Source organism: Teleopsis dalmanni, chromosome 1, assembly GCF_002237135.1.
Source record: "Teleopsis dalmanni isolate 2A chromosome 1, ASM223713v2, whole genome shotgun sequence".
Classification (NCBI taxonomy): domain Eukaryota; kingdom Metazoa; phylum Arthropoda; class Insecta; order Diptera; family Diopsidae; genus Teleopsis; species Teleopsis dalmanni.
Genome location: NC_051846.1, coordinates 37,393,750 through 37,406,969, shown reverse-complemented (window position 1 = coordinate 37,406,969; position 13,220 = coordinate 37,393,750). Strand labels below are relative to the sequence as shown.

The 13,220-nt window shown below is 27.2% G+C and overlaps 2 protein-coding genes across 2 annotated transcripts in view; one reads left to right on the top strand and one right to left on the bottom strand.

The window, feature by feature from the left end:
• Positions 1-9,238: 9,238 nt before the first annotated feature.
• On the bottom strand, positions 9,239-10,806 carry LOC119668134 (procollagen-lysine,2-oxoglutarate 5-dioxygenase-like). Its single transcript, XM_038077541.1, has 4 exons — positions 10,680-10,806; positions 10,041-10,328; positions 9,815-9,961; positions 9,239-9,754 (listed from the first exon to the last, which is right to left on the bottom strand). The coding sequence occupies exons 1-4, from the start codon at positions 10,800-10,802 to the stop codon at positions 9,470-9,472; spliced, it is 843 nt and encodes a 280-aa protein (XP_037933469.1). The 5' UTR covers positions 10,803-10,806; the 3' UTR covers positions 9,239-9,469.
• Positions 10,807-12,125: 1,319 nt separating this feature from the next.
• LOC119679688 overlaps positions 12,126-13,220 on the top strand; it is a 46,822-nt gene continuing 45,727 nt past the window's right edge. The window contains exons 1-4 of the mRNA XM_038092184.1: positions 12,126-12,306; positions 12,726-12,832; positions 12,900-12,981; positions 13,054-13,148. Coding sequence (XP_037948112.1) covers positions 12,225-12,306; positions 12,726-12,832; positions 12,900-12,981; positions 13,054-13,148 — 366 coding nt within the window. The 5' untranslated portion in view covers positions 12,126-12,224. The remainder of the gene's footprint in view (positions 12,307-12,725; positions 12,833-12,899; positions 12,982-13,053; positions 13,149-13,220) is intronic.

Genomic DNA, 13,220 nt, shown 5'->3' with positions numbered 1-13,220 from the left:
CCTTATTTTATTATACTTCTGTTTTATTTTTTCTACATTATTTATTTGTATTAATTATTAAATAATACCGAAGATGTTATTTATAACAGATGAAATATCTATTATAAATATATTAAAAATTTATTTAGTTTAAAGTTTTCAAATAAAATTAGTACTTTTATTTATAGTTTTTTTTTATATTATTTAAAGTAATATAAAACAAAAAAAACATCTTGAGACCAAAAAGAAAATCTAAAATAAAAACATATAAACAATAAAGATCGATATTAATATTTACAAAAATTTATTAAATACTTTATATAGTTATATATTCGATTTTATGATTAAAATGTTTTTCATCAGAACTTTTTAAATGAAGAGGATTAAAATAAAAAAAGTAGACATAGTAGTAAAAGTAGTAAAATGGCAATAAGACGTTCAACCATTTTAACACTCAGACTATAAAATTATCAACCCCCCCTAGTAATAAATTCTCTATGTTCAAAGTTAAAAATATTTATTAAAGATCTACTTCGTTGATCGATTCCATATATATTCTCTATAAAGAAAATGTTTCATATTCGTGCAATATGTTTTCACATATAATATATGACTTACTGTCCAATTTTTAAAGCAAAGTACAATAGATACTGTAAAACAAATTGAAGGAATTTTATTTAATGCTAATTGAGATCAATCTACAACAAAAAAATAATGTGGTTTTATACAGTAAAAACAAACAAAAGAGATAATTTAATAATAATCATAAACATTTTAGCTTTTAAACACAAAATAATAAAAAAAGTAATTTAATGTTTAATATCAATGTTAAGATGTTTTCATTCGAAGTTTTGAAGGGTGAAAGAAAGTGTTCGAAGTATTATTTGCAACAAGCACCACGATTACTATATATTTTAACTTCTTAAATTAATCTTCAATAATTCAAAGGGGTATGTTTATAATCAGAGCTTAGAAATCCTTATAAAGTCCTTTTTAATACACTCTGATATAATTTTAATTACATTTCTTCTAAATGTAGGAAATGAAAGAATCTGAAAACATCAGTCTTTTTACATGACGATAGAAAATAATCTCTTTTCAGAGACATTAATTACAGCTACATATAGACTGTGAATGTTATTACATAGATACAATCTACAACGATCATTGTAAACCGTTTAATTTCTAAATTGATATTTATTTTATAAGTAGCATTAAATTACTTATCAGACGTTTAGAAAACTTTAGAAGTAAATTGTTAGTCTCAAATAATGTGATCTTATAATAAAAATGTATTATTTATAATGATGCTGTACAATATATTTGTATCATACAGACAATGATTTAGTTAGTATGACCTTTTGTGAACCCTTAGACCATCTGAATTAAGATTAGGAAAAGGGAATGGTGATAAATAGGCCACAAGACTCAGATATTGCAAAAATGTGTCCTGAATTGGTCCCTCAAGGGTTTCGTACACCTGACCGATTTATACACGCACAACATCAACAATATTGTAAAATTGTGGGGCGAGACTTGAATAATTAAAAAACTATTTATTATTATTATAAAATAGAAATTTATAAAAGATTTCTATTATCTTTTATTTAAAATACAATTTAGGGATTAAATACATAAAACTTTTTTGATGAAGTTCCAGCATTTAAAAATAAGAAGTTGTCTAATAGAAAACTCAACTTAATTCAAATGCAATTCATTCTTATGCATGGAAGCAAATTAAAATTAATATGGTTGTCAAAAATGATTTTCTAGTATAATGAAAATTTGAAATCCATTCATACATCTATATCTATATATCAAAACGTCTTACATTAAAAATACAATCAAGCAGATAACTTATTACTAATGAATACATTACGAGCAATTGTGTTCACTTACCGATACAGTAAATCCACATGAAGTTAATATAAATATTGAATCATATAGATGTTTTTGTTTAAGATCACAATACAGAACACTACTAAGAAAATACGTAAGACCAGAGCTCGTAATAAACAAAAAATACAAATAAAATTTAAATCTATTGATTAAAACTTAAGATAAACTCTCAATTGATTATAAAATCTTTAAAGGAAAGGTTTTTGTAATTCAGGAGAGAAAAAAGCATAGATTTCATAGATTTCTACAGATTCTAACTAGCACCATCTAAATGATCCTTAAGCATTTCTGGAGGATAAAGTTTTATAGAATTCCTTATTGCTTTAACAATGATAGATCTTAAATACATTGTTTTTCAACTCGATTATTCTAGCATTCTTTCCCACGATCACTAAATCTGTTCTTTCTTACATTTAAAATCCTTTTGTTATTGCATACACGAAAGAAATACCAAAGTGGGCATATTATATAGGAATAAGAAATAAGACTCGATAAACTACGTTCGATATTACAACTTATTTGGTAACTCTCTGTTGAAGAGATAACCTACTTTTAGACCTACTACTCTCGGTAAAATTAAATTATTTATTTAAAACAATAAACATTTAGTGTAGATAATGAAAAATATTAATAAACTATACAAAAGGGCAACACCTTGACATAACCCCCAAACACAATAAGTAAACTTCAATGAAAATCATCTAAAACCAAGCAATAAAGTCTACGTTTGGAAAATTTTACTTAGTATGAAATGCAATTATGTTATTTCAATGTTATTCATGTTAAAGTTATTAAAACAGGTTCAATGTAAATAAATTCATTATTTATCATAAGCTAATTTTATATTTGGAAAAAAAATAAAACAATCAAAATGAATTGAGGTAAAATAATTTTTAAAATTTTTTAAACTATAATTACAAATTTATGAAAAATATTTGCAAATAACTTAAAATAAAATACTTGTAAAATTACAAATAAAATATTGTTTATCGATAAGTTTATGGTCATTAATCATATTGCGCTGTTTAACTAATTGTCAAACTCATGGAACGTGCAAAAACAACAATAATGCAATGCACTAGTATACCCCTTTAAAAGTTTATTAATGTATTGCATATAATTATTACAAATTGAAGTACCTTCGGGTTATTAACCGATCAACGATTTTTAGTATCGATTTCATTGTTTCCAGTTGTTTTTAAGACTCAAGAAGGCAATATAAACTTTTACGATTTCATCATTTATCATTGCGCTTTATGAAGATAAGGTAAACAATTATATATGCAAATATGGCAGGTAGATGGAGTATGGGAGCTAAAAAAACTTTTCTAGTTTAGGAACTGCAAATATATTTCCAAATTAAGGAATATAATTTTACAAGATTGATCCTAAAATATTAAGACACTTCAAAATAGAAGTTTCTATTATTTTCACGATTTGTTTTGATCCCCCAATCTTTTTTCCTTCTCTACTATTAAGAGACCGAGACCGAAGACCGAAAAACTTGATTATTACTGGGTTGAAAATTGTAGGTATTGAAAGAGAGTTTTAAGATTTATAGTTATTAATACTCTCTCAGAATTAGAGTACATCATTAATTTATATTATTATAAATTAAATAATTCTTCTAAATAAAATCATATTTATCGCTGCAATTTTTGCCATTTAAATGCGAAAAAACTATTCGTTTACTTTTAAATACATTGGAACATTATATTTTCTATTTGGTGCATAAATTATAATAGTAGTAGGAACCAGTAGTAGATCTATGGTTGGGTGACAACACAGTATGACAGACGTGGAACTTGAGTCAAAGAAATAGTTCTCCTTTTCCAATTAAAATTAAAGTATGCTTTAACATATGACGGTGTACTATGTGATTAACTTCTTATTCAAAAATCCCTATTGTCTACAGACAATGAAGTACTTAATGTCTTTATTTTAAAATTGATATAAAAAATAGGTCTGCGTATGTTAATCACAATACCTGCCTAATATAAAAATAAGCTTTTAAAAGGTTAATAAAAACTATCTGCAATAAACAATATTTGAATCAGAACTGAAAAATTTGGTATTTTTGTCAATTGAAAAGAAAATCTTTTTTAACATCTCATTGGATGTATTAATAATAACTATATTATTAGGTTTTTGTAAGTAAATACATATTATTATCTGTGGATAATATCAATATACGAGTACATTCACTTTTTTTTCGTGTGTGTACTAATAAATAACCTAATTATCACCTAATTAATTTTTACTGATTACTTTGAATTCGATGGTAGTAATTTTATTCAAAACACGATAACTGTAACAAAAATGTTCAGATATACCTATCTTGAGATGTTAAGACTTTATGAAATAATATAACTTAATATAAAGTTCAATTTGAGTAAATAGCAATTATGCGTCTATCTATCCAATTCGACGTAGAAGTGTTTTCTAACATACGTCTCCATAAATGTTATGTGAAAAATTGAAATATATCCATAATTCTTGATTAACAGTTTTGTAATCTAGGATTTTCAGAAAATCATTTAACACAATTAACCAAAAGAGAACGCAAGACAAGCATCTATTTAACTGCTGTTTACACTATTACATAACTGCTGTTTAAAGTATTATATAACTACTGTTTAGACTATTACATAAATATATTGTACAACTAAAAAAAATAAATTACATTCAAAGAGACGTAATTGTTTTTTAAATAAGCAAATTGAATATCTTAAAAATTCATATAATAAAACTATATTATTATTAGATTAAAGTAAAAGATAAACGACTTTAAATATTCAAATAAATATTTTTTTTGGTTTAATTTCTTTACATAAACTGCATATATTAATTATTAATTATTAAATTTTGTTTCTGATTGTTCATAAAAGTTCAAAAATACTGGGTATTTTTTAGCTTAAAACAGTGGGAGAAAAAAGCTTTTATCAAGCTTTTACTAAGCTTTTTTTTAAATTGTTCACAGCAAATATTACTTTATTTAATAAAGAAATAAACTGAGTAGCTTACAAATATACAAAGAAATGCATATATGTAAAATAATTTATGATTTTTCTTAGCTTTTGTTCTATAATTATTCTTTAATTATTAATTGTCTGTAACATATATGTATATAAAACGATAGTGCGGTTTTTATACCATATCTCCGGAACTATAGAAGATCTCCCATACATCGGTGTGAGATATTAATTTATACCAACACTTTTTTATTGGTATTATAAACAATCTTATTAAAAGAAGATCGACTACTGTCAATTTTTATGAAATAATCACGTCAAGGATGATATGTGTTTAAAAGCTGATAAAATGGGGTTTACAACTCGACATTGCAATTTAAAGTTTCTTTAAACAATCAATGCAACCGATAAAGTTAATAAATAATACAATATAATATTTTTATTAGTAAAGTAAAGTAATAATTTTCATGCAAAGCTATGTAAAAAATTTAGTATGTAATATAATATTACCATGTACATATATACCATTTTAATATGAAAAAATATGAAAAATATATAATATAAAAAATACATGAAAAATGTTTGATTTGTCTTTATAAGAAGTAATGTAAACATATCATTACTAAAGATTATTCGCACCGTCAGCGAAATAGTGGCTTTAAAATTAACTGGATATTATTTTATGTTAATCACAATACACCTCCAAATGCTGTGAGATGCAAACGAAAGCTCCATAAGTTCTGCAGTTCTCAAATATTTACTTTAATAAATACATTAGCAATACTAAAAATAGAAAAACAAGCTCTTACTGCCAATTAAGCTTCCTTTGATTGAGTGAAATATATTAGGAAGTTGAAAATAGTACTACATGAAACAAGAGACCCATATGGAAGTTTCATTTATAACAGATATATAATAATACAAATAATATCCTTGAGAGATAATTTATGCTCTAATCTATTATTGCATATAAGTTAACGCACGCGTCTCCCAAATCCGGCCCTTGCTTAGTTTCATTAACGAAGCAATCATGTGACATTATTCGAACGCATGGTTGCTACCAAACGGGACATCCACTTGTTTGTCTGGAAAAGTCCCGTTTGGCTTCGGTAGCTCCCAAATTCGCAAAAGTACGCTCGGTCTCTTCTACTTGAACTATCGAACAAAAACACGGAATACCGGACAAATAAAAATTAATATTTAACTTATATTATGTGAGTTCTTATGTATTGAGTTCTTTCTGCGCTAATACTTTTAATAAAAGATGGGAAGACTCAACGATATGTAGACATCTGTATGCAATCTGGCCACTTTCCGATAAAAGGAAATCGAAAACTCTCATTGAGATGTCCCGCAAGGACATTGGTCTTCTGGTAGGGTTGATTACAGGGCACTGTAAGCTAGGGAATCATGCTAGAAGACTAGGTCTTCCTTTCAACCAAATCTGTCGTAGCTGTGGGGAGGACGATGAGAGCGCATCTCATCTGTTGTGTTTTTGTCCAGCTCTTGCACGTCGGCGATTTAGTATTCTAGGGGCCCCCTTCCTTGAGGACCTGGACCAGTTACAGGATCGGGCTTTAAATAGCATTTTATGCTTCGCAAAAGGTTCTAGGTGGTTTTAAACCCTGAAGTTTTTTTTTTTTTTTTTTTAGTATTTATATACAGCATCACAATGGGCCAATAGGCCTAAGTGGATCCACTAGGGATCACCGGTATAACCCAACCTTACCTAACCTATATTATGTGAAGTGTTGTAGTGGCCATATTCTACACCCATGAAATTATAATTTTATTTACAAAACTTTTATTACCTCTTAGTTCTCAATATACAACCAATAATTTCTTAAGAGTCTTATTCTTATCTCATGGTACAATGTTTGAAAATTTAAAAGGTTCAGATTATATTTAATTCTAAAACACCACTTTTTAAAGTTGTTCTACAACCAGGAAGTGCTCCTGTAATAGTCTACGTCGGATTTGTATGGCATCAGGCCGCTTAACGCCATGCTCAGTATTTATTAATATTTGGGAATTCCTTTATTTCATCAGTACCGTTAAAAAATCCATTAAATATTTATACATGAATGTAGCTCATTTAGAGTTAGATTTGTTTAAAATTTTTTGGATAAAATATAGAATAGAAACTGAAGAAAATTCTTGCAATTTTCTTTGTTTGACGTACAGAATCGATTTAAGATGCACTTTGTGTTCCTTGAAATAAAATCGATAACTATTTTTTTCTTTAACTAAGTTTTTCAATAATACAGGTATGCGGAAAGCATTTATATCCTTTTTAAGGACAAGTTTTACCAACTTCGAAAGAAGATGGAAATTGCAAATTGAATAAATAGTGAATGCAACTTTTGGTAGCATATTCTGCTATTTCACGAGTATCAACACTATTGCTTTTCTATTACTATCTATCAGTGGGCATCTCAAATTTAATAATAAAGAGAGCATTTTGTATAAATAATATTCAATAAATTTGAATTTATTTTTAAAAAAGTATGAGCTAGCTAGCTTTTAATGCCGATTACCCTAATTTAATAATAATATTTACTGTACTATATATGAGTATAAGCCTTTTATATATATATATATAGGTTTTCTAAAAATAACCTTTTGTAAGATATTGGCGGTTTTTCGAATGAAAGTTTTTGTTTAGACAGACCTCTTTGACATATCGTATTTAGGTTAATTTTGATATTAGAAATGGATTCTTTCTATCTCTCAAAATCAATTTTTGTTTGGCATATAAGAACATAAAATATTAATAAATGTTTATATTATTTGTTATAAAGGAAGTTGTGTTCGAATACTGAATTGAGATCAGTTACACTATTGATAAGAAGTGCCTTAAAAGTTAATTGATCAGCTTACGTTTTTATTATATCAGTCACATGTTTTCTTAACGAATTCTTCTTATAACTAATCTAAATAACTAATATAAGTTTTATAATTAATTATATTCATATAATATAGTAATAATATATATATTTATCTATATACATAAAAGAAAGTCGGGTTAGTTAGACCACTTATAACTCAAGAACGGCTGGACGGATTTTAATTATCTTTGATTTGTTGGAATCGTCTCCGCTCCGAATAGCAGAATACATTATAAAATATTGGAAAAATCCACTAATTTTAGCAAAAATAATAAATTTGTAAATGCTGTTTCTAACTGTTGACAGTTCGACAGTTTGAGTGATATTGATTTCTTTTTAAATTTTTTTTTTCAAATATTTCAAGTATAATAAATTCAAATATAATAAATAAATATGAGCTGAAAGTATTGATTGTTTGTTTTGTGCGAGTGCCAGATTCATCATCATATTGAATCATTGCAACCTGTTGAAGATGCACAACATAAATTCTTGGAAATATACTTCATGGGCAATATGATGGAACAACTTGAACGGCGTCAAGAGATCAACACAGCAATGAAAATAACAATTCTTCAAGATCTGCAGCAACTACTTCATGAACATCATGCATTGGTCAGGCTGTTCAAGACTGCGTTGGTGCGCATGCCACATGATAACTACAAAGTTGTGATCAGAGCGGATAAACGACCAGCAGAAACACATGAACGCAAATTTAACGCTCCAACAATAGATAAAGTTGCAATCCTGATCGTTGGAGAAAAGTTGAACACACGTGATATTGTGCTTACACGTCGCGATACTGGGCAACTGCAACAAGTATGTGAAACACATCGTTCATATGACACGTTGCAATACCCACTGATGTTTTGGCAAGATGATGGATATGACTTCAATATAAAAATGATAAGCCCATTGAATGGTGGGTATCAACATCATAGTTTTCAATTCAGAATACATACGTGAATCTCACTTCTAAGATACTAATTTTACTGTTTTTAAATCAGGTGAGGAAACTACCAAGAAAATTAGTTCGTGTAATCCAAAATGGAAAGAAATTGTTTAAATGCTGCTTTCTGGACAGACATCAAGTGATCGGCACGACATCACTGCACGTGTATTCAAGCACAAAATTCGATCGCTGATGAATCTAAAATTTAATATAACATTCAATGACTGTTACGCGGTACGAAGTTCGCGGGGTCACCTAGTATATATAATAAATAATAAATAATGTCATAAAGCAGTTAAATCTTTATTGATCTGTACATTTATTGATATAATAAAATATTGCTGTTATATATTTTATGAGAACATTAGTATGATATGAGTTTTCCTTAGCCTAAAAAAGTAAGGTTATGAATATAACATTTTTAATGGGAAAAAACTTTTAGAAAATAGGTTTCGTTAATTTTTATTTTAATTTTTATACAAAATGTAGTCATTGACATTTTTACTTAATATAATAAATATTAATATAAAAACACTTATTAATTTTATGCATTTAAAACATGATATACTATTCATTTTCATTGAAAATGAAATCGTCGACAAACAATGCGTTGAGTATGTGTTTTCAATATATTAGTACATACGATGGGAAAATAATCACACTTAAACAAGTTTGCGAGTTTGAAGCAATTTTATAAAATCTTTGGATAGACAAATGGCAGTTTAATAAATTTAAAGGCGAGAACCGAATATGTTCCCAATAGTCAAAATTGAAAACCATATTTATGGATCAATGAACGATATCATAATATAACGTGTGCCTTTAGTTACTAAAAGTCCTTCATGGAAATGTGTAAGTCGTCCGGGATGCATAAGCATCCAACCCTTCTTTGTTTCGGTGACTGAACAATTATAGCGTATAAAACGACAACCGCCGCCTTCATAATCTTTATCTACATGATTGAGTGCAATATTAATGGTGTATGTAGAAGAATCATGATGGGGCCTTAAGGAAGGTTGCTCATCAGGACGATATCGCACCATAAAATTCATCAATGAACGTGGTGGCTAAATAAATTATTTTTATAAATTATTCACATATCCAATATATAAATATTGTTTGCTTACATTATGATAATAACCAGTAAAAACTTTTTCTTGTAATGGCCGCACGAAAAGTAGTAAGAATTCTAACCATAGTCGATCTAAGCCTACTTGTTTCATATGAATATCACGCGTTGGTACAGCCTCATAGCCGCCTTCAAGGCGAGCATCCTAGAAAATAATAAATAATATTAGTGTTAGTCGTTGGTTTTTTTAAACAATCACAATAAATAGTATAAAATTAACTTACCTTATTACTTCCATCTGACCACTTGCCATAGGCCTCTGTTATAGCAACAAAATCATCACAAAAAGTATCAGTTACAATCTGGAACCAAAATACGTCCGGACATGGTTGTGGTATTGTTACATTGGCTTCTAACTGTTTTGCATAATTTGGATGTAGGTATTTTAGGATCCAGTCATATTTGTTTGTAAAAAGCGTGTAGAAATCTGGACTTGTAAGAGTACTATCGAAGTTATCTACATTCACCATGTGTCCGTATGCGCGATAGTTTGTGATATACATAAAAATACCCTGCATTGTATGAAGATTGAAAATTAATTCTATGAGTATATGTTATATATATAACAGATGTAACAATATAAAAATAAATATAGTAATTTATTTTTGGAGGATAGATATATATAAGTTTAATATTTGATATAATACTTCACATCGATTAAAATATTTTTTTTTTTATTAAATATAAAATATAAAAATATTTTAATGACAAATTTAGTGATATAGTAATCATACCAAAAGCAAAAAATGATTTAAAAAAATACAAAAAAACACCACTAAATGTTTTTAAGTGTTATAAATCGGCTTACTTACATCAAAAAATGTACATATACTAATATATTTTGAAAATTTGAACTTGCTTACCGCGTTACGAAGTGATTCGCACATGGCCATATCGGGGTCAAAATATTGATGATCATAGTTAATATATTTAAATGCGGTATTTTTGATCAAATACACATTGGAAACATAAGGAACATTCCACATTCCACTGAAAAAAAAAAACAAAAAATCATCATTAGACATAATATAAAATAAATATTGTATTTAAACATATACACTCTTATATATAAATATAAACTACTTAAGAAAAGAGAAGCATGTATGCATTTCTTAAACTGATTTAAGCAAAGTTAAAAATTCTAGAACATAATAAGAGATGTATTTCATTTGTTGAGTCTAGTCTTTTTTTATATATTGGTTGCACTGCTAGTAACGTACGTGTTTACTATTACAGTTGTTTAGTTTGTGTTTACCGAGCGAATGAGCAAGATATAGATTAGTGTGTTCTGAGGACTTATGGTGCGGCAGAAGTGCTGGATCAGAGAATTTGTATAAAATTGCTTCCTAAAAACAGAATTCAGTGCAGCGAAATATTCAAAATCTGAAACAAGTGTCACAGAGGACATTAAATCCAGGCGTCCTTATACGTCCATCAAAAATTACATGTAATTTATTCAAATAAATTAAAATGATTGTATTTGCTAACAAAATTACCGTTCGAGGTTTCTGAAGAAACAGAAAAGTAATACATCTGTAATGGGTTTCACAAATTTTTTTGGTTTAAAACACTAGGCGGTTCAATTTGTTGCAAGAATATTTTTTTTTATTCTTCAGATATGACATTGTGTGTCTTTTTCCTATTTACCCATAATAAAAAGGAGATACTCAGGAGATACGTTTTTCCAGAAAAGTGAAATTGCATACCTAAAAACTGTTCAGCAGCTTTTCTCATTTAAAGCTATTTAAAATCTATTTAGAATTTATTAAGTATAAAAATTATATTGAAAAAAACTATAATAGATAAATAGATATATATAAAGCAATTTAAGCAATAAAGTTTAAGTAAGAAACTTTATATTTAATTATTTTACTAAAAAATAAAAAAAAGGAAGAGTGTGTCTTCACTTTCAGAATTAGAAACGATTTATTGACTATCAACTAAAACTGAAATATCCTTTTTTAAATTTTTAGTAGATTAAATGTAGGAAATATATGTAATATATTTGAATTATAATAAAATGATGTGAATCTCTTTAAAATCACATAAAGAATAAAGTTTGACAAACGCTGTACAAGTGATTATAATATTTATTGGAATACCCTAAAAACAAATTTACAAACATTATAAATTAAATATACAAAACAAAACAAAATTGTTTAGTGAATAAAAATAGTATTAACTGTGATGATCCAAATCAGTCATTGTCACGTTAATATAATTCAATTGATGGAATAACAAAAAGCGCAAACCACGTTCGAGCGCTGAGAAGAGTCACTCATGTCTTTAGTATTGAAATAGATTTCGTAGCAGCACATCACTGTGATAAAAAATTTGAGAGATAATAGTTCATATAACTGAACGAGTTAGCACTCTAACATTTTCGTGTCAATTGTAATATATCACAAATGAACAGAAAAAGTGGACGCATTGCAATTTTATATATTATTTTAATAATGCTGTCTATATGTGGCGATTCCAACACACAAAGTACGTATAAATTAAATAAAATCATTATTCACAAATAAATAAATTAATAATTAAATATACAAAAAAAAATAGGAGTATATACAGATTTTAATATAAGTGCAAACATTTTATATACAATATTACTATTATTATTATAATAATATATTATTCAAAATTAAAAATTGTTATATAATAAAAATATATAATAATAAATAATAACTGAAAAAAAAGTAAACAATATTCGACATCAAATATTGTAATTTTCAAGAAGGTTGAATGGCTTCTATACCACTATATTTTGTTTTTCATTATAAAACATCTATTAAGGTCGGAGTGATTCTCTTCCCACGGGAGCGTTCGATTCTATTGTTTAATACCTACAGAAAAAATTTGAACTTTTAAACTAATTTTATATAATTTTTTGTTTTTATTTTCTTTAGGAAGTGTTGGTGGACGTGGAGTTTTAAGAAGGAACTACACTGGTAAAAAGCCCGTTTTAATACAACATCGCACCCCGGATGCTGTCAACTATTATGATCACGAAAATGTTAGGTTCATTTACAAAAATATTGTTAAACATTTTTATAAAATAATTTTGATATTTTTATCTTAAGGGTGCCAAAATTATAAAGTCTTCTCATTTTGAACTGGATTATACACTTGGACGTAAGATTACTTTCTTTTGTATGGCACAAGGTAAATTTTAATGTATCTTTTAATACTTATTTAAAAAAATCTAAAAAAAAATTATTCTTAACACTATTTCAGGAAATCCAAGACCCACAATTACCTGGTTTAAGGATGGAGCTGAATTATATCAACATCGTTTTTTTCAGGTATTATTAACATATACTGGCATAAGAGTTTGTAAAATTTTCATTTTTATCTGCACTACTTTTATTAGAAACTTAAAACATACATAATCCAATTACATA

Excerpts from the sequence above, each read along its gene's own strand:
- LOC119668134 (XM_038077541.1), bottom strand. The coding sequence starts at position 10,802 with ATGTGGAATGTTCCTTATGTTTCCAATGTGTATTTGATCAAAAATACC. Across the intron at positions 10,329-10,679 it reads GCGAATCACTTCGTAACGCG|GGTATTTTTATGTATATCAC; the intron begins GTAAGCAAGTTC and ends CATACAATGCAG. Across the intron at positions 9,755-9,814 it reads TTACTGGTTATTATCATAAT|CCACCACGTTCATTGATGAA; the intron begins GTAAGCAAACAA and ends TAATTTATTTAG.